At 41.8% G+C, this 25,391-nt stretch overlaps 2 protein-coding genes across 2 annotated transcripts in view; one reads left to right on the top strand and one right to left on the bottom strand.

Annotated features, from left to right (window-relative positions):
* c3h5orf63 (chromosome 3 C5orf63 homolog) overlaps positions 1-4,251 on the top strand; it is a 43,497-nt gene extending 39,246 nt beyond the window's left edge. The window contains exon 5 of the mRNA XM_033018081.1: positions 4,198-4,251. The gene's annotated coding sequence lies outside the window, so the exon portion shown is untranslated. The remainder of the gene's footprint in view (positions 1-4,197) is intronic.
* Positions 4,252-9,322: 5,071 nt separating this feature from the next.
* anp32b (acidic nuclear phosphoprotein 32 family member B) overlaps positions 9,323-25,391 on the bottom strand; it is a 48,605-nt gene continuing 32,536 nt past the window's right edge. The window contains exons 4-7 of the mRNA XM_033018075.1: positions 23,379-23,568; positions 14,753-14,872; positions 12,283-12,345; positions 9,323-9,908 (exon numbers count right to left, since the gene is read on the bottom strand). Coding sequence (XP_032873966.1) covers positions 9,835-9,908; positions 12,283-12,345; positions 14,753-14,872; positions 23,379-23,568 — 447 coding nt within the window. The 3' untranslated portion in view covers positions 9,323-9,834. The remainder of the gene's footprint in view (positions 9,909-12,282; positions 12,346-14,752; positions 14,873-23,378; positions 23,569-25,391) is intronic.

The following is a 25,391-nucleotide window of genomic DNA, read 5'->3' as shown; positions in this document are numbered from 1 at the left end:
ATAATATGCACTGAGATACATTGAAACACTTTTGTTTTGCCTGCTATCCTGTCAAATAATTCCATACATGAGTTTCAGGTAGCACAACAGAGAAAATAAACAGGAGTGGAGAATATAGAGTTACAGAGAAAGTGCAGATTTAAAAATGTGCAAGGGTCACAAGGTCATCAATCAGGGAGAAATGAGAATCCAGTGATAGCTGAATGTAGTAAAATATCCCACACTGTTTCATGGGAACCTTATAGCAAAGTCTGAAATTGAGCCAGGTTAGGAGATGATAGCATGTTAGGAGCCACAGCCTCAGAATAAAAGGACGTACCTTTAGAAAGGAGATGAGGAAGATTTTTTTTCAGTCAGGATAGTGAATCTATGGAATTCATTGCCACAGACGGCTGCGGAGAACGGCAATAACCATATAACAATTACAGCACGGAAACAGGCCATATCGGCCCTACAAGTCCGTGCCGAACAACTTTTTACCCTTAGTCCCACCTGCCTGCACTCATACCATAACCCTCCATTCCCTTCTCATCCATATGCCTATCCAATGTATTTTTAAATGATACCAACGAACCTGCCTCCACCACTTCCACTGGAAGCTCATTCCACACTGCTACCACTCTCTGAGTAAAGAAGTTCCCCCTCATGTTACCCCTAAACTTCTGTCCCTTAATTCTGAAGTCATGTCCTCTTGTTTGAAACTTCCCTATTCTCAAAGGGAAAAGCTGGTCCACATCAACTCTGTCTATCCCTCTCATCATTTTAAAGACCTCTATCAAGTCCCCCCTTAACCTTCTGCGTTCCAGAGAATAAAGACCTAACTTATTCAACCTTTCTCTGTAACTTAGTTGTTGAAACCCAGGCAACATTCTAATAAATCTCTTCTGTACTCTCTATTTTGTTGACATCCTTCCTATAATTGGGCGACCAAAATTGTACACCATACTCCAGATTTGGTCTCACCAATGCCTTGTACAATTTTAACATTACATCCCAGCTTCTATACTCAATGCTCTGATTTATAAAGGCTAGCATACCAAAAGCTTTCTTTACCACCCTATCTATATGAGATTCCACCTTCAAGGAACTATGCACGGTTATTTCCAGATCTCTCTGTTCAACTGTATTCTTCAATTCCCTACCATTTACCATGTACGTCCTATTTTGATTTGTCCTGCCAAGGTGTAGCACCTCACATTTATCAGCATTAAACTCCATCTGCCATCTTTCAGCCCATTCTTCCAAATGGCCTAAATCACTCTGTAGACTTTGGAAATCCTCTTCATTATCCACAACACCCCCTATCTTGGTATTATCTGCATACTTACTAATCCAATTTATCACACCTTCATCCAGATCATTGATGTACATGACAAACAACAAAGGACCCAACACCGATCCCTGAGGCACCCCACTAGTCACCTGCCTCCAACCCGACAAACAACCATCCACCATTACCCTCTGGCTTCTCCCATTCAGCCACTGTTGAATCCATCATGCTACTCCTGCATTTATACCCAACAGTTGAACCTTCTTAACCAACCTCCCATGAGGAACCTTGTCAAAGGCCTTACTAAAGTCCATATAGACAACATCCACTGCTTTACCCTCGTCAATTTCCCTAGTAACCTCTTCAAAAAATTCAAGAAGATTAGTCAAACATGACCTTCCAGGCACAAATCCATGCTGACTGTTCCTAATCAGACCCTGTTTATCCAGATGCTTATATATATTATCTCTAAGTATCTTTTCCATTAATTTGCCCACCACTGAAGTCAAACTAACAGGCCTATAATTGCTAGGTTTACTCTTAGAACCCTTTTTAAACAATGGAACAACATGCGCAGTACGCCAATCCTCGGGGACTATTCCCGTTTCTAATGACATTTGAAATATTTCTGTCATAGCCCCGGCTATTTCTACACTAACTTCCCTCAATGGCCTAGGGAATATCCTGTCAGGACCTGGAGACTTATCCACTTTTATATTTTTCAAAAGTGTCAGTACTTTTACTTTGAAACCCATAGTATCCATAGCTACTCTACTAATTTCCCTTACCTCACATAATTCAATATCCTTCTCCTTGGTGAATACCGAAGAAAAGAAATTGTTCAATATCTCCCCCATCTCTTTTGGCTCTGCAGATAGCTGTCCACTCTGTCTCTCCAATGGACCAATTTTATCCCTCGTTATCCTTTTACTATTAATATAGCTGTAGAAACCCTTTGGATTTACTTTCACCTTACTTGCCAAAGCAATCTCATGTCTTCTTTTAGCTTTTCTAATTTCTTTCTTAAGATTCTTTTTACATTCCTTATACTCCTCAAGCACCTCATTTACTCCATGCTGCCTATAATTATTGTAGATCTCCCTCTTTTTCCGAACAAGATGTCCAATTTCCCTTGAAAACCAGGGCTCTTTCCAATTTTTACTGTTTCTTTTCAACCGAACAGGAACATAAAGATTCTGTACTCTTAAAATTTCCCCTTTAAATGTCCTCCATTTCTCTTCTACATCCTTCCCATAAAACAAAATGTCCCAGTTCACTCCTTTTAAATCATTTCGCATCTCATCAAAGTTAGCCTTTCTCCAATCAAAAATCTCAACCCTAGGTCCAGTTCTGACCCTCTCCATAATTATATTGAAACTAATGGTATTGTGATCACTGGACCCAAAGTGCTCCCCAACGCATACCTCCGCCACCTGTCCCGTCTCATTTCCTAACAGGAGGTCCAACACTGCCCCTCCTCTAGTAGGTACCTCTATGTATTGCTGCAAAAAACTATCCTGCACACATTTTACAAACTCCAAACCATCCAGCCCATTTACCGAATGTGTTTCCCAGTCTATGTGGTGGAAAGTTGAAATCTCCCACAATCACTACTTTGTGCTTACTACTAATATCTGCTATCTCCTTACATATTTGCTCTTCCAATTCTCGATCCCCATTTGGCGGTCTATAATACACCCCTATAAGTGTTGCTACACCTTTCCCACTTCTCAGTTCCACCCAAATAGCCTCCCTAGATGAGCCCTCCAATCTATCCTGCCAAAGCACTGCTGTAATATCTTCCCTGACTAGCAAAGCAACACCTCCACCTCTTGCCCCTCCAATTCTATCACACCTGAAGCAACGAAATCCTGGAATATTTAGTTTCCAATCACAGCCCTCCTGCAACCATGTTTCACTGATCGCCACAACATCATACTTCCAGGTGTTTATCCAGACTCTAAGCTCATCCACCTTTCTTACAATGCTCCTAGCATTAAAATATGCACATTTAAGAAACTCCCCGCCTCTTATTCTGTTTATTTCCTTTTTTTTCTTTCTCCTCTTGTGTCCGAGTGCTTCCCTTTTTTGCTTCCTGCCTCCCATTCTGTCTACTAGCTTTCTCTATTTGAGTCCCTCGCCCCAACCATTCTAGTTTAAAGTCTCCCCAGTAGCCTTTGCAAATTTCCCCGCCAGGATATTGGTCCCCCTCGGGTTCAAGTGCAACCCATCCTTTCTGTACAGGTCCCACCTTCCCCAAAAGAAGTCCCAACGATCCAGAAACTTGAATCCCTGCCCTCTGCACCAGTCTTTCAGCCACGCATTTATCCTCCACCTCGCTCCATTCCTACTCTCACTGTCGCGTGGCACAGGCAGTAATCCTGAGATTGTTACCTTTTTGGTCCTTTTCCTTAACTCTCCTCCCAACTCCCTAAATCCTCCCTTCAGGACCTCTTCCCTTTTTTTACCTATGTCATTGGTACCTATATGTACCACGACCTCAGGCTCCTCTCCCTCTGATTTCAGGATATTCTAAGGCAGATATTGACAGATTCTTGATTAGTAAGAGTGTCAGGGGTTAATGGGAGAAGGCAGGAGAATGGGGTTGAGAGGGAAAGATAGATCAGCCGTGATTGAATGGTGGAGTAGACTTGATGGGTCGAATTGCCTAATTCTGCTCCTATAACTTACAAACTTACATTGTTTTATGATGTAATTGAGAGAGAGGTAGGAGATAAAAATGTTTAGAGGGAGTTCCAGAACTTCGAAGTCGGGTTGCTGATGGCATGGATGTCAAACTAAGATTAATTAAATTGAGGGATCAGAATTCTACGAACACAAAGATCTTATGAAAAATTCATAATCATCTTGCTTTGCCATAGTGGAGTTACTGAATTCTGTAACAATCCTGATTATTATTTTCACAGGATTCCTCCTTGCAGAAGAATAATATAAAGATGATAAAATGATGCTGATGATCCTTTGATGGCTTTGAGTGTGTTTAATCAGTTGCTGGCTGCAATCATTAGATAATGTAGAGGTAATTACACACACCCGCACATGCATATACGCACACACACACATGCACACACACAGAGTAATCTGTCGGACAATCAAAATAAGTCGTAAACACAAATCTCTCGACAACATTCCTGAAGAAAAAAATTAAACATGGCCATGTAATTTTACATTTTAAGCCTTAATGTGATTATTAACAAATGCGATTTGAGGTTTACAATCTGCTATCCTAACCACAAGTATTAGATGCAAATCTACTTACAAGTTTCAAGGAAGATATAAATTCTCTATACATATAAAGCATTTCTCCCCCAACAGTATTAATCCCTGACTGCACATCTAGTGATTAGTGTTGTATTACAGAGCACTTTCTCTTTAAACCAGTTCAATCAATGAATATATCAAGCAATAAATCAGAAATATTTTATGTACCTCTATCAAACTCAAATTTGCACTTTAGAGTCATCAAAAGCCATTTGCTCATTTTCTCAAAACAGGTTACAAATGAGCGGGATAACGTAATCCAAATGTAATTCCATGCTTAGATCTTCTGTCTCAAATGATAAGACCAGAATCAGAAATGATAAGACAATTGCTGAGCAAATGTGGAAAGGTTTCTAGATTATAGGATACTGGCCATAATAATATACCACTCATTTGGAGAGCAGGGGATCAAGTTACACCTTTAACTATCTTGTAGCTTCACTAATGTTTGGTACCCATTACACTGTAACTGGGAGATCAGTTTGATTCCTTATAAGACCAGGTTGAGGCCTTATATCATTTTCTAATCACGTCAATAACACCAATTTATTTGTTGCTTAAAATCCGTGTTTGGTATGGGTCTAATTTGTACAATGTACAACAAATTTCAAAAGGTTCTAAGCTGTACATGGATTTAAAAAATTCTAAATGCAGAAGTCGAGTTAGTTTCAATTACCCTTGTGTCCTTGTAAATATGTATTACTTAACCAACATCACTTAAGAAGATATTGCATTTAATGGTTGTGGGTGCTTTGTACTTGCTTTGCATATGCAAGTTAACTGCCTCATTTGCCTACATGACAGTAATTGTCAGATTTCAGAATTAGTATATTAGTTGTAAATCTATTTGGTTTATCCTGATATTGCAAAAGGGTTTAAACAAATACTTTTATTTTAAAATCTACTTGGTAAGGTCAACTTTTCCACAACGGAAGGAGTTTGAAACATTCCAGGAGTATAACATCCTGTTTTTTGAGGTGTGTGATCCCACTTGACCTGTAAAAATTCCAACTCTAAAGGCCCTTCCTTTAACTCCAGGCAGACTCCCAATGGACAAAAGGTTATCCATCATAATTCCAATCTAACTAAACCATAAGAATTGAATTATAATATACAACATCGGAAAAAGCCCTTCCGCCACCATTTCCATGCTGACCATCAATCACCCGTTGCTACTAATTCTGTTGTTATCGTATTTTCTCATCCACACCGTACAAATTTATGGCAATTTTACAGAGGCCAATTAACCTACAAATCTGCATGTCTTTGGGATGTGGTAGGAAGCTGGAGCACCTGGCAGAAACCCATGCAGTCACAGGGAGAACATGCAAACTCCACACAGACAGCACCCAAGGTCAGGATTAAGCCCTGGTCTCTGGCGCTGTGAGGCAGCACCTCTGCCACCTGCGTCACTGTGCCGCCCCAAACTCAGAAAAAGAAGAGACGGCAGGTGCTTAAATGTGAGAAAAAAACCCAACACTGGAAGAACTCAGCATGGCAATCAGCGTTTGTTGAGGCATAAAATGTAAGCCAACATTACGGGTTGAGACCCTGCATCAGGATAACATGGCTTTTGTTCTACGGACCCTGATTGACCCACTGAGTTTTTGCGGTGTTCTGTTCCTTTTCAAACTCATTCTGGTTCAAGCCACGCTGTTGCATCTGAAACAAGCTTTCTGCATCCTCTATTCTAAACCTTTTATAAAATTATTAGTGCTAGATTGAGTAGGTTGTGGCTTCATGCCACAGAGGTTCTAGCAGAAATCCTGGCAGACACTGAAATGAGATGCTATATCAACATGCTGCCTTGAGTGAATATACAAGAACACATGGTATTATTTTGTAACGAGCAAGGGAACAGCATAATACCCTGGTCAATGCTGATCATAGATTTGTACAGCACAGAAACAGACTCGTCCACACCCACCAAGCCGCCTATCTACACTAATCCCATTTGCCTGCGTTTGGCCCACACCTTTCTAAATTTACTCAATTAAAAACAACACTCAAATAGAGTTCTGTGCTGTACTCAAATAAAGACTGCGTTGGTGTTTTCTGGGAGCCTGATATTTACAAGAGCAGCTCACTTCAAATGTACTTAACTGGTTGAAATTTGCTTTGGGATGTTCCAAGACTATGAAATGTGCTAATAAAACCCAAGCTTTCCTTACGTTGCATAAAGCGCAGAGGTTCCAAGTAAATTACCAGGGTCAAGATTGAAAATAAACCTCAGATCAACGTGTGGTGCATCCAACCAGAGATTATTCTGATGATCTGGCATTTTCAGGTAAAACCTCCTTTACTTTGTCTATCAAATTGGAGCTTTATTTAAACTTTGGGTATTGGGAGTCTGCATTAGCACAAATCTGTCAAAGGTTGTTTGTGCAGGTTTCTCTTTACACAGATGTTGCCCGTTTAGCTGAATGCAGCAATTTGGTTTTATTTCAGATTTCCACATCTGCAATTTTTATTTTTATTTAACCCTCTGAAAGAAAGTGTTGGGATCATCATGATCACAGCACTCTCATTTTAAAATACTAGTAATAGGGATGTGTTATAACCTTCAAGAAAAAATAATTACTGAGGTGAACCAGATGAATTGCTGACCATGACAGACACATCTTGCTAAAACAATCCCACTTATGTTTGCTTGTTACTTTGAAATGTCTGCATTAAAAGATGATACTTGTAAAACAATGATACAAGAACAAAACTAGAAGCATGAGACCACCATTCTGCCCCATGCCTTTGTTGTCCAATTTAATAGTATGATTGTCTCGTTACCTCATCTGCACTTTCTTGCTCAATCATTCATCCTGTCTGTCAATACTGCAAGTGTTTAAAACACATTTGTTTTGAATAGACTTAAAAATTAAGAAACCACTTGCCTCTGGGTTTGAGGATTTTGGAACATCTGTGCAGAAGTCTCAATGAAGAAACTCCTCACCAATTTACTCTACATAGACATCCCCTTATCCTGAGATCATGCTCCTAACTCCAGAGGAAATGGCAAGGATCTTTACTACTAAGAATAAGTTCACCAGTTCTTTTTCTACCAAATAAGCTAATCTCCCTCAAAGGAGAAACTCCTCATTCAGATGAATATAGACAGCTCAAGTATATCCTTCCCTTGTTATGAAATTATCTACAGGGTCATGATTAGTTCATTGGGGTTTTTTTAAAGAGAAATTAGATTAAAGCAAATATTGCAGAATTAATGGCAATGGAGAATTAGCAGATGAGGCAGATTGGCATTGATTGTATTGAATATTGGGACAGGCTTAAGGGGTGACTGGCTTAGTCATGTTCCTATTTTCTTATACTCCAAGCAAAGCAACAGAGATCATAACACTGTATCTTGAAAGGTGATTGAATTCTCTCCAACAATAAATAATATTTTGGTTGTGTAAACTGGTGTAAATCAAGTCACAAGTGCACACATTAAGTGCAAGGAAGGCATAAGCTCTACTCCCTGAAATAAACTCAATTATTAGCAGATGTTTAAAAAAAAAATCTACAATGACATTTACAAGAAAAATAAAGCACAACCAGCTCAAACAGCATTAAACTAGAGTCAAATCAACTGAGAGTAAAACTGCAGGTGGGGCTTTCACAGAGTACGAGTAACAGGTTCAACAGGTCTCGGTATTTTTAACAGGATGAGTAAAAAATCTACTTAATGGAGAACAAGTAGGATAATGCATCACACAAAGGGTTGAGAGTTGTTGGAACTCATTGACACTCATCATGAATCATCGAGCAAGTTCGAGGTTGGGACTGACTGGATGTTGAATGCTCTGAGCTTTAAGGAAAATGCGGATGAGCTACGAAAGTGGGACTGAGATATAGGGTTAGACACCATATTAATGAATGGGGATGCAGGTTCTGGCCATCATACCACGATCACTCTGCTCTTATTTCTGCTGCTCTTACTATTCTGCCCATTGTGAGCAGTAGTGTATCAATGTTTGACCTCGGGTTCTACATGAAGACATTCATCTACAGGTAGTTTAAAAAAAGCAATTCCACAAGGTTTATGTTCCTCTTTTTTTCTTATTTATTTGCCCGTCCTATATCCCTATTACATGTTCAGTGCTGTTTTACGGGCAATGTCCTTCCCAGGGATTCGTATATACATACACGTCTTGAAAGCGATAGAAGTACATAAAATTGGGAGAGGCATAGACAGGGTAGACAGTCAGAACCTTTCTTCCAGCATGTCAAAGGTTAGAGGGTGCGGCTTTAAGGTGCGGGGCAAGTTTAATTTTTTTTACTACTACACAGATAAAGATCACCCACGATCTTAATGAATAAGGAAGCAGGTTCTCGCCACCGCTCCCAGTGCCTGGAACATGCTGCCAGGGGTGATGGTGGAGGCAGATATAATAGTGGCATTTAAAAGGCTTTTAGACAGGCACATGGATATGCAGTGATTGGAGGGATATAGGTCATGTGGAGGCTAAGGTTAGTTTATTTTAGCAACATGTTCGACATGGACATAGTGGGCCGAAGGTCCTCTCCCTGTGCTATACTTTTCTACGTTCTATAACTAGTCACGCTAAGCATCACTTTTCCCTTTCCTCGCACGAGTTTTTTAACAGAAAGGTGGGCACGAGGTTACATCAGGAATAAAGAATCCTGACTACACTGGAGCGCCATCACTCTGCTCCTTCCACCCCAGTCGAGGCCAGGTATTGTCCACCAACTTAAACCCACTAAGAAAACTAGCTAATGTTCTGGAAGCCCAGAAACCGGACTTAAAAATGAATAGTCTTTTTAAAAGAAACCATTTATTAACTTTCCAAAAACTGTTAGTTTAGAAACATCTTGCATTTGTAAATAACACCCAAAATGGTATTGCAATGTAGAACAAATCCAAAATTTTAAGATTTTATTTACAAAGCTTTTGACTTACATAAAGATCAATGTTATAACCTCTCTGTAACAGGCAGCCATTTTACAAACATGACTATCCAAATCACTTCATCTGTTCTTGTTGCAATGGTAATAGTCTTAGCAGGAAACCTAAGAAACCCCAACATCATAAAAGCACTGGACCAAATTCTACCCAGTTTTACTACTCCATGGAATACGGATTAACTGCATTATAAATACATGGAATGTCAAGAGAGTGACTACTGCTGGTTCAGTGATACTTCAGTGCTGCGATGGTAACCAGCAAGTCGCCAATCTGGGGTAGGGCTCAAGAGGGGCGGGAAGGGCAAAAAGGGAGGGCAGTAAGTCCACCCAGTACTAAATAGTCTTTCAGGTCACTTGGATTCTTAATCATCATCTTCTTCACCTTCATCGTCCGTATCTCGTTTTCTTTTCTCCCCTTTTGCGCTTTCATCTTCATCTGTAAAAATGACAGCAAATAGTTTCAGCCTTGGATCAATCACTCATCAGTCACAATATACCCCTCAATGACCCTACTTGATGCTAGCCTTTGAAATGCGGTCACGCCCAATCACCAAAGCTTTCATAAAGCAGGGTCTAAGGCCTCAATTGGATTGCTGTGGCATCACAACTTAGCAACTACGTTGGAGTTGTTGGAGCCAGAAGAGGGGCAAGAGAACAGAAAGATAGACAGATGGTACCAGCCTTGAAATACTGGAGAGGCTCAGTGACACAGCTGATACACAAGCTGCCTCTTGGCACCAGAGACTCAGGTTCAATCCTGACTGCAGGTACTGTCTGTGGGGAATTTGTGCGTTCTACCTGTGACTGGGGATTCTGGCTTTCTCCAACATCTCAAAGATGTACAGGTTGGTAGGTTCGCTACTGTTAATTGTCTCCAGTGAGTAGTGATAGAATTGGGGAGGGGTGGGGGGGAGTTGAGGGGAATGTGCAGAAAATAAAAATGAGCTTCATGTAGGATTTGTTAATGTGGTCAATAGTCAGCAGAGGCTCAATGGGCCGCATGGCCTACGGGTTCTGTGCAGAGGTCAACAATGAGGCTGTTCTCCTGATACAGGGAAAGGTTAATGGGAACCGTAACAGAGCCCTTTGAAAATGGCCCTCGTTTCAGAAGAATTAATCCGAGAAAATTGTTTCCTTTGGTGGGAGGTCTCAGGATGATTAACAAATGAGTCAGGAGGGAGATGAGAATTAACAAAGAGTTGTGAGCTTGAGGCTAAAAATGATAGATGGTTGGATTCAAACACGGGGATCAGTCAGAAGGTGGACACAATAGACAATAGGTGCAGGAGTAGGCCATTCGGCCCTTCGAGCCAGCACCGCCATTCAATGTGATCATGGCTGATCATCCCCAATCAGTACCTCGTTCCTGCCTTCTCCCCATATCCCCTGACTCCGCTATTTTTAAGAGCCCTATCTAGCTCTCTCTTGAAAGCATCCAGAGAACCTGCCTCCACCGCCCTCCGAAGCAGAGAATTCCACAGACTCACCACTCTCTGTGAGAAAAAGTGTTTCCTCATCTCCATTCTAAATGGCTTACTCCTTATTCTTAAACTGTGGCCCCTGGTTCTGGACTCCCCCAACATCGGGAACACTAGTCACTGCCTGCCATTCTGAAAGGGACCCGTTAATCCCTACTCTTTGTTTCCTGTCTGCCAACCATTTCTCTATCCATGTCAGCACTCTACCCCCAATACCATGTGCCCTAATTTTGCCCACTAATCTCGTATGTGGGACCTTATCAAATGCTTTCTGAAAGTCCAGGTACACTACATCCACTGGCTCTCCCTTGTCCATTTTCCTAGTTACATCTTCAAAAAATTCCAGAAGATTAGTCAAGCATGATTTCCCCTTCGTAAATCCATGCCGACTCAGACCGATCCTGTTACTGCTATCCAAATGTTCGGTTATCTCATCTTTTATAATTGACTCCAGCATCTTCACCACCACCGATGTCAGGCTAACTGGTCTATAATTCCCTGTTTTCACTCTCCCGCCTTTCTTAAAAAGTGGGATAACATTAGCTACCCTCCAATCCACAGGAACTGATCCTGAATCTATAGAACATTGGAAAATTATCACCAATGCACCCACGATTTCTAGAGCCACTTCCTTAAGTACCCTGGGATGCAGACCATCAGGCCCTGGGGATTTATCAGCCTTCAGTCCCATCAGCCTACCCAACACCATTTCCTGTCTAATGTGGATTTCCTTCAGTTCCTCTGTCACTCCAGATCCTCTGGCCACTACTATATCGGGAAGATTGTTTGTGTCCTCCTTAGTGAAGACAGATCCAAAGTACCTGTTCAACTCCTTGTTCCCCATAATAAATCCACATTTTTCGGTCTTCAAGGGTCCAACTTTGGTCTTAACTAATTTTTCCTCTTCACATACCTAAAGAAGCTTTTACTATCCTGCTTTATATTCTTGGCTAGCTTACCTTCGTACCTCATCTTTTCTCCCCGTATTGTCTTTTTAGTTATCTTCTGTTGTTCTTTAAACATTACCCAATCCTCTTGCTTCCCGCTCATCTTTGCTACGTTGTACTTCTTCGACACAGACGAGAATCAGCCAGTGGAGCAAACACCCAGATTCACATGGGCTGATATAGATGGGTGTGACTGAGAACCTGAACCAATATTAACGTTCAGAGGGGAGCAGGGAAATAACTGAAGGGGGTGCAATTACAGGGTTGTGATGAAAAGACAAGGGATGTTGGACTAATTGCAGAGCTTCAGCTGTGGGCCAATGCAGGGAATGGGCAACCCCCCCCCCCCCTGTACAATAGTGAGAAACAGAAATGGGCTCAATACCTTCGTCCTCATCTTCCTCGTCTTCATCTTCCTCGTCATCGATCTCACCATCCTGTCCCTCCTGCAAAATACAGAGCAGTATTTCAATTACAAAATGACCGAACTGGCAAGGTGGCACAGCGGGAGACTTGCTGCCTCATAGCACCAGAGACCCGGGTTCATTCCTGACTAAGGGTGCCATGAGTACGGAGTTTGTATATTCTTCCCCTGACCTGCGTGCGCTTTCTCCGTGTCTCTGGTTTCTTCCCACACTCCAAAAATGTACAAGTGTGTAGGCTAATTGGCTTGGTAAAATTGTAAAGTGTCCCTAGTGTGCATAGGATAGTGTTAATATGCGGGGATGGGTGGTCGGCACAGACTCGGTGGGCCGAAGGGCCTGTTTCTGCCCTGTATTTCTAAACTAAAACTGGATCCACTGATGAGTGTTATAAACTCCACACAGGCTTTGTGGGTCCCACCTCCAACCTCAGTGATTTAGTTCCTACCACTCTGAACACTGGAAGCTTGCACTCAGTTACCAAGAGCAAGGGGGTTCTCTGCTCCACACTGGTCTGGTATCATGCATATACTCAGCCTCACAAGAGAGGAAAGAGATTATCTGCTCATTGCCACATTACTGTGTTGGATCCTGCTGTGCATTGATTAGCTTCCGTGTTTTTTTTAATTCCTTCACTGATCAGAGTGCATTGGACCTTCCAAGGGTGTGAGGGAACTGAGGAAACTTAACCTCTCTTCCTTAAGGCTCTGGAAGCAGCAATAAGCACCAATTAATAACACAGCACCTAGATCCGACACCTTCCAGGCCGCATTGTGGTATGCTCCTTGAGATATTGGCTGTGAATTGCTGGAACTTGCAATTCACTAACCAGGAATGCTGTACTGAAAGGAACCCAGTTATTTTCAACACAAGGAAACCCAACAACACCGTTGATTAATTCTGCCACATAAATTCTTGTTATTGTCACAAACTGCGTCAGAGTGACTCAAGGCTGATTTAATGCCAAAATAATAGGGTAGAGTCTTTTATAGGCCAAGGAGTTTATTCTTTTCAAACTCAACAAATTAAAAACATGGAATAAGTCATTAGGTCATGTGATAGGAGCAGAATTAGGCCAAATCTACTCCGCCATTCAATCATGGCTGATCTGTATCTCCCTCCTAACCCCATTCTCCCGCCTTCTCCCCATAACTCCTGACACCCATACAAACCATGAATCTATCTATCTCTGCCTTAAAACTATCCATTGACTTGGCCTTCAGTCTTCTGTGGCAAAGAATTCCACAGATTCACCACCCTCAGACTAAAGAAATTCCTCCTCATCTCCTTCCTACAGGAACACCCTTTAATTCTGAGGCTATGACCTCTAGTCTTAGACTCTCCCACTAGTGGAAACATTCTTTCCACACCCACTCTATCCAAGCCTTTCACTCCAGCGAGTACAGGCCCAGTGCCGTCAAAATCTGAAGCAGAAGCAGATTTATTGTTAATTTACAACCAGGAATTGGATAAGCACTTGAAGTGTAAATGTTTACAGTGATCTGGGCAACGTGCAGAGAAATTATACTATTTGGAGGACTCTGTAAAAAGCTGACAGGAGCACAATGTGTCAAATGGATGCCTCTTGTGAAAACAATTGAATCTCTCCTCATTAACATTGTGCTGATAGAATATAGAACAGTACAGCATAGCAACAGACCCCTTTCCCCATGATTTTTGTGCCATGCATGATGAACTGTGCTTCTGCCTACATATATTCCTCCATCCCTTGCCTGTTCATGTGCCAGTCTCTTAAATGCTGTCAACAAATCTGCTTACACCACCTCCTCTGGCAGTGCATACCATGCACCTACTACTGCCTGTGTTACAAGACTAGACTCACAAATCTCTTTAAAACTTTCCCCGCCTCACTTTAAAACTCTATCCCCTAGCATTTGACATTTCCACCTGGGGGAAAAAAAATCTGACCATCTACGCCTCATGATTTTATATATGTCGCTCCTCAGCCTCTGACAATCCAAAGAAAACAATCCAAGTTTATCCAACCTCTCCTCAGCAAATACTCTATAATCCAGTCCACATCCTGGTGAATCTCTTCTGCATTCTTTTGAAAATCTCTGCATCCTTCCTGTAATGTGGCACACAATATTCCAAATGTGGTCTAACCAAAGTTTTATACAACTACAACATGACTTTCCAACTTTTATATTCAACACTTGACCAATGAAAGCTAGCATGCCAAATACCTTCTTTACCACCCTATCTACTTGGGTTGGCACTTTCAAGGAGAGAAAATTCAAAGTTTCCTTAACTTGTAAACATATTCAACCAGCTTTATCGGTATCTCTTAAACAAAACATTGATACTGTATTTGTGCTGTTAAGACTTTTAAAATGTGTTAAAAATGTTATAATACCAGAGAAAGTTCTAAAAGTAAAGCACACGAGTCTGAACTCGCATTGAAAGTTCATACCTCTTCCTCTGCGCTTACTTCATCTTCGTCATCTTCCCCCTCTTCATCTTCGTCCTCCTCATCATCAACTTCTTCCTCTCCATCTTCCTCCTCATCATCTTCTTCCTCTTCCTCACCTTCTGTAAACAATAAGTTAAAATCAAAACCATTCTGTGGTGCAGAACAGTGGAGCAGTGGTAGAGTTTTTGCCTTACAGCACCAGAGACCTGACCACAGGTGCAGTCTGTAAGGAGTTTGTACGTTTTCCATTTTCTCAGAGTCCCCTAGTTTCCACCCACATTCCAAAGATGTGCATGTTTGTAGGTTAATTGGCTTCTGTAAATTATCCCCAGTGCATAGGTTAGAACTGGTGATCGCTGGTCAGCACAGACTCGGTGTGCCAAGAGGCTGTTTCCACGCTATATCCCTAAACTAAACAGTATTATTATATTCAAACATCACTCCTGAACCGTGTGGCTTTCTGACCTATCTAGCTATGGATGGTGTCTGTCTCCTTCAACATCACAGAAAGCAAATTATCCCTAGTCATGTTATTTGACTCCTCTTTTTGTTTTTGTTTTTTTGTTTTGTTTATTTTATTAGGTTAATACAGTACAAAACAATACAGTGGTACCTAATTTTAGGTGCCAACTATGTCATAACGTACTACATTCTATGTACAACCTCTAGTTTTATGTTTTTGAAAAGGAAGTAAGAAAAACAAAAACAAAAAAAATAGAAAGAAGAAAAAGAGGAAAAATAGATAGTAGAAAATAGAAAAACGTGAAGTGTGTATATAAGAAAAGAAAAAGTAGAAAGTAGAAATAGGAGGAAAAAGACCCTTAAAAAAGAAATTTTCAAATCTTTATTCGGAGATGTAAATCTATCCACGACCTGACCTGAAATCAGCAATCTTTACAGTACTGCTGCATCACATGATTCCAAAATGTCGATGAAAGGAGACCAACTCCTTAAGAATTGGTCATATTTATCTATTAGTCGGAGTCTCATTTCTTCAAGGTGTGCTATGTCCATCATATTCCTAATCCACATTTTAATAGTTGGTATAGCTGTATTTTTCCAAAATTTAAGTATCAATTTCTTTCCAATTATTGACCCATAATTTAAAAAAACTTTTTGGTCTTTTTTTAAATTGATATCTCCTACTATTATTCCAAATATAATCCATTCCGTATTAGGTTCTATTCTTGACTTGAAGAGCTTTGTAAATATATCAAATATATCGCTCCAAAATGTATTCAACTTTGTACATCCTACAAATGAATGTGTTATATTAGCATTTTGAAACAAACATTTATCGCATCTGGGAGAGACGTTTGGGTAGAATTTATTCAACCTCGTTTTTGAATAATATAGTCTACTAGACCATGTGCAGACCCGTTGGGTCTGTTCCCCCAACGTGCGGTTGTGGGGGGGAGGCGGCATGCAGCGTCACACACACTAACTATTCCCCCCCCGCACACACGCTAATTACCCCCCTTGATATTATATTAATATTATTAATTTGCTCCTTTTACCCCATAATCACCCTATCTACTGACGCATAGCCCCCAACTTGCAGTCACATCTAGAGAGGGGGGGAGGGGGGGGGGGGGTGTAGAGAGTGAGGGCAGAGAGAAGGGGCAAGAGGGAGAGGGGGTGGCGAGGAGGAGAAAAGGGAGGGTGAGTGAGAGGGGAAAGGTGGGGGTGGAGGGGAGGAGAGAGAGAGGGTGAGAGTGAGGGGGAGAGAGGGGGGAGGGGAAGGGAGGGGGAGAGGTGAGGGGAGGGGAGGGGGAGAGGGTGAGGGGAGGGGGGAGAGGTGAGGGGAGGGGGAGAGGTGAGGGGAGGGGGAGAGGTGATGGGGAGGGGGAGAGGTGAGGGGAGGGGGAGAGGTGAGGGGGGAGGAGGAGAGGTGGGGGAGGGGGAGAGGTGAGGGGAGTGGGAGAGGTGGGGAGCAGGGAGGGTGGATGGGAAGGGGGTAGGGTGGGGTGGAGGGGAGGGGGGTTTAGGGGAGGGCGGGGGGGGGAGGGGATGGAGGGGAGGAGGGGAGAATAAAGTGGGTGAGAAAGGACCAGAGGGGGGAGCGGAGAGGGGGGAGAGGAGGGGGGGGAGAGGAGAGGGGGGGAGGCGGAGGGGGGGAGGAGAGGGGGGGCGAGGAGAGGGGGGGGGAGGAGAGGAGAGGGGGTTGAGGAAAGGGGGGGAGGAGAGGGGGGGGAAGAGGAGAGGGGGGAGAGGAGAGGGAGAGGAGAGGAGGGGGGAGGAGAGGGGGGAGAGGAGAGGGGGGAGAGGAGAGGGGGGGGAGAGAGAGAGGGGGAGAGAGGAGAGGGGAGAGAGGAGAGGGAGAGGGGGAGAGAGAGGATGAGGGGGAGAGAGGAGAGGGGGAGAGAGGAGAGGGGGGAGAGAGGAGAGGGGGGAGAGAGGAGAGGGGGGAGAGAGGAGAGGGGGGAGAGAGGAGAGGGGGGGGAGAGAGGAGAGGGGGGGAGAGAGGAGAGGGCGGGAGAGAGGAGAGGGGGGGAGAGAGGAGAGGGGAGGAGAGAGAAGGGGGAGAGGGGGGTGTTAGGGGGTGTGCTTAGAGGTGGGTGAGGGGAGGGGGTGGAGGGGAGGAGGGGGAGAAAAAGAGGGGGGGAGAGAGAGGGGGGGGGAGTGGGAGAGGAGAGGAGGGGGGAGAGGAGAGGAGGGGAGAGGAGAGGAGGGGAGAGGAGAGGAGGGGAGAGGGGGAGAGAGGAGAGGGGGAAAGGAGGGGGGGGGAGAGGAGAGGGGGGGAGAGGAGAGGGGGGAGAGGAGAGGGGGGGAGAGGAGTGGGGGGGGGAGAGGAGAGGGGGGGAGAGGAGAGGGGGGGAGAGGAGAGGGGGGAGAGGAGAGGGGGGGAGAGGAGAGGGGGGAGAGGAGAGGGGGGGAGAGGAGAGGGGGGGGAGAGGAGAGGGGGGGGAGAGGAGAGGGGGGGGGAGAGGAGAGGGGGGGAGAGGAGAGGGGGGGGAGAGGAGAGGGGGGGAGAGGAGAGGGGGGGGAGAGGAGAGGGGGGGGAGAGGAGAGGGGGGTAGAGAGAGTGCCTTTTTATTTCAACCCAAACAACCATTTGCAGGCAGTGCTTTTTTACTTTAACCATGTTTTCATTTTCAAACCACATCAAGGGTACTTACTCACAGTTGTGTGGACATGTGTTCAGTGTTATTCACAGCTCAGAGAAACGTGACCCTCTGCCTTCCTCCAGCTTGCAGACTAATTAAGGCACACCACTTCCTGGTTTTATAGTCCATCCCCCCTGCCGCCAGCGGGGGCAGCAGAGAGAATGGGGAATTTTGTAAAATCATTAATATCTCTGTCATTTTTCATCGACTGGAAAAATCCTTGGCACACATGCGGCGGAGGGGGGCTCTGAGCGAGGTGGCCAAAAATTACGGCCGTAGGTGGCGGCGTTCTCTCGGAAATCGCAGCACAGATCGCCAAAACCGGTCAAGAACAGACTTTTAGTAATATATAGATGTAATAATTTGATTGAATTAAATTATGTCTTGCATTAATGGAACAATTATGTGTGTTCATCAGATACTTTTCCCATTTATCTATCTGGATCTTTATCATTAGTTCATGTTCCCAATCTTCTCTTAGTGCCTCTGTTGAGGGTAATTCTCTATTTAATATACTATTATAAAAATATTATATTAGTTTTTGTGAATCAGTCTTAATATTCATTGCTTCTTCTAAAGGGTCTAAAAATATAGTTTGAAATCTATGTATATATTTCTTCATAAAGTCACATATCTATATATATTTAAAATATTGATTATCATTCAGTTTAAATTTTTATTTTAATTGTTGAAATGATAACAATTTGCCCAATTCATACATATCTCCTACTATCCTAATCCCCAGTCTATCCCATTGTTTATATTTTGTCGATAAGAGATGGTTTGAATGCAGGATTGTTCAATATTGGGGTTAGTACTGATAGATTATTTAATTTCAAGGATAATTTTATTTGTTTCCAAATTCTTATTGTATTGTGAATAATTGGGTTCTTCTTATATATTATACTATTCAATTTTATCTGTGAGAACAAGATCGTTCCTATATCGTACGGGAAACACTCCTCTTTCTCCATTCTTATCCACTCCGACTGGTGAGTGGAACTATCCAACCAGTACATTATGTTCTTAATATGCACTGCCCAGTAGTAATACGTAAAGTTAGGTAATGATAAACCCCCAACTTCTTTAGGTTTACACAAATGCTTTCGTTGAATTCTGTGTGCTCTATAATCCCATATAAAATTAGTGATATTAGAATCTAGTTTTTTGAAAAAATATTTTGGAATATATATTGGGATCGCTTGAAACAAATATATTAATTGTGGTAAGAAAGTCATTTTTATAGCGTTAATTCTACCTATCAATGAGAGCGGGAGCGTTTTCCAAAATTTAATCATATCATTCAGCTTATTTAATAGTGGCATAAAATTGGCACTAAATAATGATTTGTGTCTTTTCGTAATTTAAATACCCAGATACTTGAATTTTTCTGTTGCAATTTTGAAAGAGAATTTTAATAAGTGTCTCACATCCTGTGGTTTTAAAGACATAATTTCGCTTTTATTCCAATTTATTCTATATCCTGAAAAAGAACCGAATTCCTCAATTAGTGTTAATAAGGTGGGTTTACTCGTTTGTGTATTAGTAATATATAAAAGAATATCATCAGCATATAATTAAATTTTATTCTTTGAGTCCTTAGTATTATATCCGTGAATATTCCGATGATTTCTAATCCTTTCAGCCAGCGGTTCTATCATAAGGGCAAATAGCAATGGTGATAAGGCACAACCCTGCCTATTACCCATTGATAAATAAAATTTTGGAGATAACATATTGTTAGTTAATATTCTTGCCGTAGGTTTATCATAAAGTAGTTTAACCCATCTAATAAAATTCTCTCCCGTATTAAATTTTTGGAGTACCTTCTATAAATACTGCCATTCTACCTGATCAAATGCCTTCTCTGCATCCAGTGTAACAACTGAAATATCTTCAGTCCTCTTTGTGAGAGTACATTATATTGAAAAGCTTTCTCAAATTATTAAATGATTGTCTTTTGGGTATAAATCCCGTTTGATCCGGGTTTATCAATTTGTTAATATAATTAATCAGTCTTCTAGCTAAAATCTTTGCTAAGATTTTCTGATCCGTATTTAGAAGTGATATAGCTCTGTAAGAACCCGGTTCATCTAAATCTTTATCTTTTTTTGGTATAAGCGTTATTGTTGATTCTGCTAAAGTTTCTGGTAGTTTATTTTCGGTATAAGCCTGCGTGTATAAGTTGAGTAATCTTGGTACAATTGAGTCCTGAAATCGTTTATAAAATTCATTACTAAAACCATCTGGTCCTGGGGTCTTCCCATTTTTCAATTAGTTTATTATTTGTTTTATTTCTTCACTAGTAATCCGTGCTCCTAATTCCTCTTGTTCTAAACTATCCAATTTAGGGAGGTTGCAGTTATCTAAAAAATTTGTAATTTTACTATCATCTGTATTTATTTTAGTTGTGTATAAATTATGATAAAATTGGGCAAACCTTTTATTAATATCCTTTGGTAGTGTTAGAAGCTCACCCTGATCAGATTTAATTTTAGTGATAGTATTTTCCTTTTCTTGTTGCTTCAGTTGCCTCGCTAGTAATTTATGTGGCTTATCCCCAAATTCGAAGTGTGCTTGTTTTGTAATTTGGAATAGTCTTATTACTCTTGCCGATAATATTCTATTGAGTTTATATTTCAATAAGGTTATCTTATTATGTTTATCTATGGTTGGGTCAGTTGCATTGTCCAGTTCTAGTGATTTTATTTCATGTTCTATCCGCTGAAGTTCTCTTTTATTTTCTTTATTTTGAAAACTTTGATAAGAGATTATAGCACCGCGAATGTATGCCTTAAAGGTTTCCCATAATAGCGATACAGAAATACCCGGCATCTCATTTATCTCGAAAAAAAATTTTGTTTGTTCTTTTATATACTCATAACCCTGCGGGTTATTTAATATTTGTGCGTTGAATCTCCAAAAAGGTTTTATACCCCGCATTCCCTCAATTTTAAGTATAAAAGTCAGTGGTGAATGATCGGAAATAATACTATTATGGTATGATGGTTTAGTCGTATATGGGATTAATTTTGTATCCAATAAGAAACAGAGCTCCTGGAGCGGGGCCTACATCACCGCCCCACGCGGCTTGGAATGGCCGCGGGATTGCGAGCGCACGCCGGGGGCTCTAACACCAAGACCCGGTGTGCGACCTTGCATCACCCGGCGTGGTTTTAATGGCCACGGGACAATCGCCATCGCCCGCCGGGGGCTTTGACTTTGACTCTGACATCGGGGGGGGGGGGGGGGGGGGGGGGGGGGGAGTGCAGTGGAGAGATAAGTTTTTTTGGCCTTCCATCACAGCAATGTGATGGATGTTTATGTAAATTATGTTGTGTCTTGGGTCTATTTGTTTGTAATGTATGGCTGCAGAAACGACATCTCGTTTGGACCTCAAGGGGTCCAAATGACAATAAATTGAATTGTATTGTATTGTATTGTATTGTAAATAGTCAATTCGTGAATAAGTTTTATGAACCGATGAGTAAAACGAATATTCCCTTCCACTTGGGTTTGCTATTCTCCAAACATCAGTTATGTTATTATTATTTATATAAGTATTTAAAAATTCACAGGTCTTAGTTTTAACAAGACGCTTCCCTACCTTTATTGATTTATCTAAATATGGGTTTATAACACAATTAAAATCTCCCCCCATTATTATATTTTGATAATTATGCTCTGCAATTATATCTACTATTTTCTTTAAAAATTGGGGGTTATCAAAATTAGGCGCATAAATATTTATCATAGTTAATGGTGTATTATAAATTTCTCCCGTGACTATAACGTATCTTCCCTCTTTATCAGATATGGACTTCTTTCATTTAAAAGGTATACCTTTCCGAATTATAATGGCCGTGCCTCTTGCTTTAGAAGTGAATGCGGAATAGTAGGTTTGACCTATCCAGTTTGCCCTTAATATGATCTGATCAAACGACATTTCGTTTGGACCTCAAGGGGTCCAAATGACAATAAATTGAATTGTATTGTATTGTTTGTTGTTTCAAATGCGTTTCTTGTAGGAAAGCAATATCTGTGTTTAATGATTTTAATTGTGCCAGAATTTTACCCCTCTTAATTGGCTCATTCGCACCTCTAATGTTCCAACTACAGAAAGTGAGACCTCCGGTGTTTATTCGACTATTATCTTGCATTGGCTATTAATACCAGAATGTATGATTCATGTGATGCAGCCAAGTACCTCGAAATCCCGTGTCCAGGGTTGTCCTTCATAATTTCTGCACTAGTTTTACATCTCCTGGCACTATTAAACATATTTGACTCCTTTAACTTCATATTTTGGTCTCCACTGATCAGATAAAGCATGGAAAAGCCCATTCATTCCATTAAGTTCACACCAACCATCAAACACCCATTTGCACTTATCTTAATCATTGTGTTTTTTTTTTTAAATTCTCGCCACATTCCCAACTCTCACCAGATTCTACCATTCAACTGCACACTAAAAGCAACTTACAGTGGCCAATTAACCTTTCCACCTGCACAGAAGGAAACCTGGGCACCAGAAAGAAACCAATACATTTATAGGAAGAAAATGCAAAAGCCATGCAGACAGGGCCAAACCCAGATCCCCAGTACAGAGACAGCAGCTCTACTACCTGTGCCACCGTGCTGCCCATTAAACAGAAAGAACACACACACATACCAACATATCTGTTGATAACTCAACTGCCTCCGTGGCTCTAGAAGATTTTGTTTTAAATATAACAGAGTAAAACATGGTTGATTATTGAAAAATATATTATTAATTCATAAGGTAAATCTAACACCTTTACGTATACTGGATCAGACTCACATCATATGCTGGTCACCAGAATTTAGAAGGAAGTTAAGACTTTGGAGCAAGTGCAGACGTGATCAGGCAATTACCAGAGGACACTGGAGTAGCTAAGATTGTACTCATTGAGCGAAACAGTATGGTAACAGGCCCTTCAGCCCACCAAGTCCATGCCAGCCACCTATCTACCATTTCTCCTTGGAGCAGACAATGAAAGGGAAAATTTAACGGATGTGCTAAATTTATTAAGGTCGACACCATCCAGGATCATACAGCCCATCGGATTCACAAAGTTTCCTGATTCCTCGATGAAAGTGTCAGGAACTAAAGAGTAGACCCTGAAGATAATTGGGAAATGAATCACAGGGAAGATTGTCAAAAATGTTTCAAGGGATCTGGAATGCACTGCCCGAAGGGGAAATTTATGTCATTTCTGAAAGAACTTTACAAAGAAAGAATTAGATTTTTTTTTTAAACACCAGCAAAATTTTACACAGAAAGAACTCATGGAGTAGGACTATTTGGAGAGACCATTCAAGGAGCCAGTACCAGTACCGTGGGCTGGATGGCCTCCTCCTGTACAGTACTCAATAAGCTCTTGGAAATCTATTTCTGCATTAGATTTTCCCATCAAACTATCAAGGTGATGTACTCCTTCAACTTCACAGAAAACGTGTGACTCATGGATTTGGTCCAGAGAAGAACACCAATTACCTTCATCATCCTCGTCATCATCCACACCATCGGCTTCTGCATCAGAATCCGGAGCCTCCAGATCCTCCTGGTCGTACCCGTCGAGGTACATGAGCTGCGGGAGGAGCTTGAATACACTTTCTCTGTAGTCATTTAGGTTCGTCACCTCACAGTTAAAAAGATCTAGGCTCTTCAAGTTTTCAAGCTTTTGCTGTGAACAAAACATTGCACATGTTTCAATAGAATAAAGGGGAGGTCATTTAAGACTGAGGTGAGAAAAAACTTTTTCACCCAGAGAGTTGTGAATTTATGAAATTCCCTGCCACAGGGGGCAGTGGAGGCCAAGTCACTGGATGGATTTAAGAGAGAGTTAGATAGAGCTCTAGGGACGAGTGGAGTCAAGGGATATGGGGAGAAGGCAGGCACGGGTTATTGATAGGGGACGATCAGCCATGATCACAATGAATGGCGGTGCTGGCTCGAAGAGCCGAATGGCCTCCTCCTGCACCTATTTTCTATGTTTCTAATAGAATTGTCCCACCATAGACTCAGGACATTCAGCCCATCTCATCCATGCCAGTGTTTCAGCAGCAAACAACCATCCTCTCACCTATTCGGGTCTTGATCTGAAACGTCACCTATTCATCCTCTACAGAGATGCTGCCTGTCCCGTTGAGTTACTCCAGCATTTTGTGTCAATCTCACTTATTTCCATCTCCCCCCCCAGGGCGTTCAATGGGGTGGAAGATTGCAACCTTCACGTGGTCCGCCCTATTTCGACTAAAGCAATCAACTCGACGTGCACAAACAGAAGATCAAATAGAACAAGTTGTCCTACAACTTTAGGCTGTGCACGCCACACGAAAGAAGAAGAAGGCATTCAATATTTCCTCATGGTATAAACCAAAGCCACTCAGCCCATCAAGTCCATGCTGACTCTCAGAGCAATCCCATTCACCTTCTCCTATACCTGCCCCCATCATATTTATCAAGCTTCCACTGGGATGCATTTTGACCACCTGCACCAACCACACCTTCGAACAGTGAATTGCACATTCTCGCCCTCTGCTGGAGAAAATGCTCCTGAAGCCCTTGTTGGATACATTAGGGGGGTGGAAGATTGCAACCTTCATGTGGTCCGCCCTGTTTCGACGAATGCAAACAACCCGGAATGCACAATCAAATAAGATCAAATAGAACAAGTTGTCCTACAACTTTAGGCTGTGCACGCCATACGCAAGAAGAAGAAGAAGATACATTAGGGACTGTTCTGAATTCACATGACCTCGTTTGGTTCCCAGTTAAGTATAAAGCTTCTACCTTGTTGACCCTACCAAATCCCTTCAAAATGTTAAAGATTTCTGCAGTTATTTAAGAAATGGCATTTGTTGAATTACCTTAAATTCATTCATTTCACTGATCACATACCAATATTCTCTGGTTTAAACAAGAATTCAAAAGGTTCAAATATTGATACAGATAAAGAAATAGAAAAAAACCAAGGTGCAGAAATTGTCACAAAAAAAAATGGGAAACACAAAGAGCAAGGCAGGAATGAGCCAACGTGCAGAGAAACACACACCACTGTTAACACAGCAAGGTGGCCCAGACAACAGGAAGTAAAGAAACAAGGGAAAGAGTTTCACAAAAAGCTGGAGTAACTCAGCAGGACAGGCAGCATCCCCAGAGAAGGAATGGGTGATGTTTCAGGTCGAGACCCTTCTTCAGACAGAGTTGATCAGAGATGGACAGCAAATTGATTAGACAGAGCAGAGAGAAGAGAAACCTGAAATTTTTGCTCAATTCTTTGCACTCTTGGCTTTTGTAATTGTTTTACACTACAGACAGTGATGGGGGGGGGGGGGGGGGGGGGGGGGGGGAGAAATATAGAGCAGTGGAGGGAGAACTAATCAAGTGGGCTGCTTTGTTCAGAAAGCTACCGAGATCATTCGACTTTTTGAAGCTGCATCTTCCAGGCAAGTGGAAAATATACCAACATTTTCCTGATTTGTGTCTCGTGGAGAGGATTTTCCA

Source organism: Amblyraja radiata, chromosome 3, assembly GCF_010909765.2.
Source record: "Amblyraja radiata isolate CabotCenter1 chromosome 3, sAmbRad1.1.pri, whole genome shotgun sequence".
Lineage (NCBI taxonomy): Eukaryota > Metazoa > Chordata > Chondrichthyes > Rajiformes > Rajidae > Amblyraja > Amblyraja radiata.
This window is presented reverse-complemented; position numbering and strand designations above follow the sequence as displayed.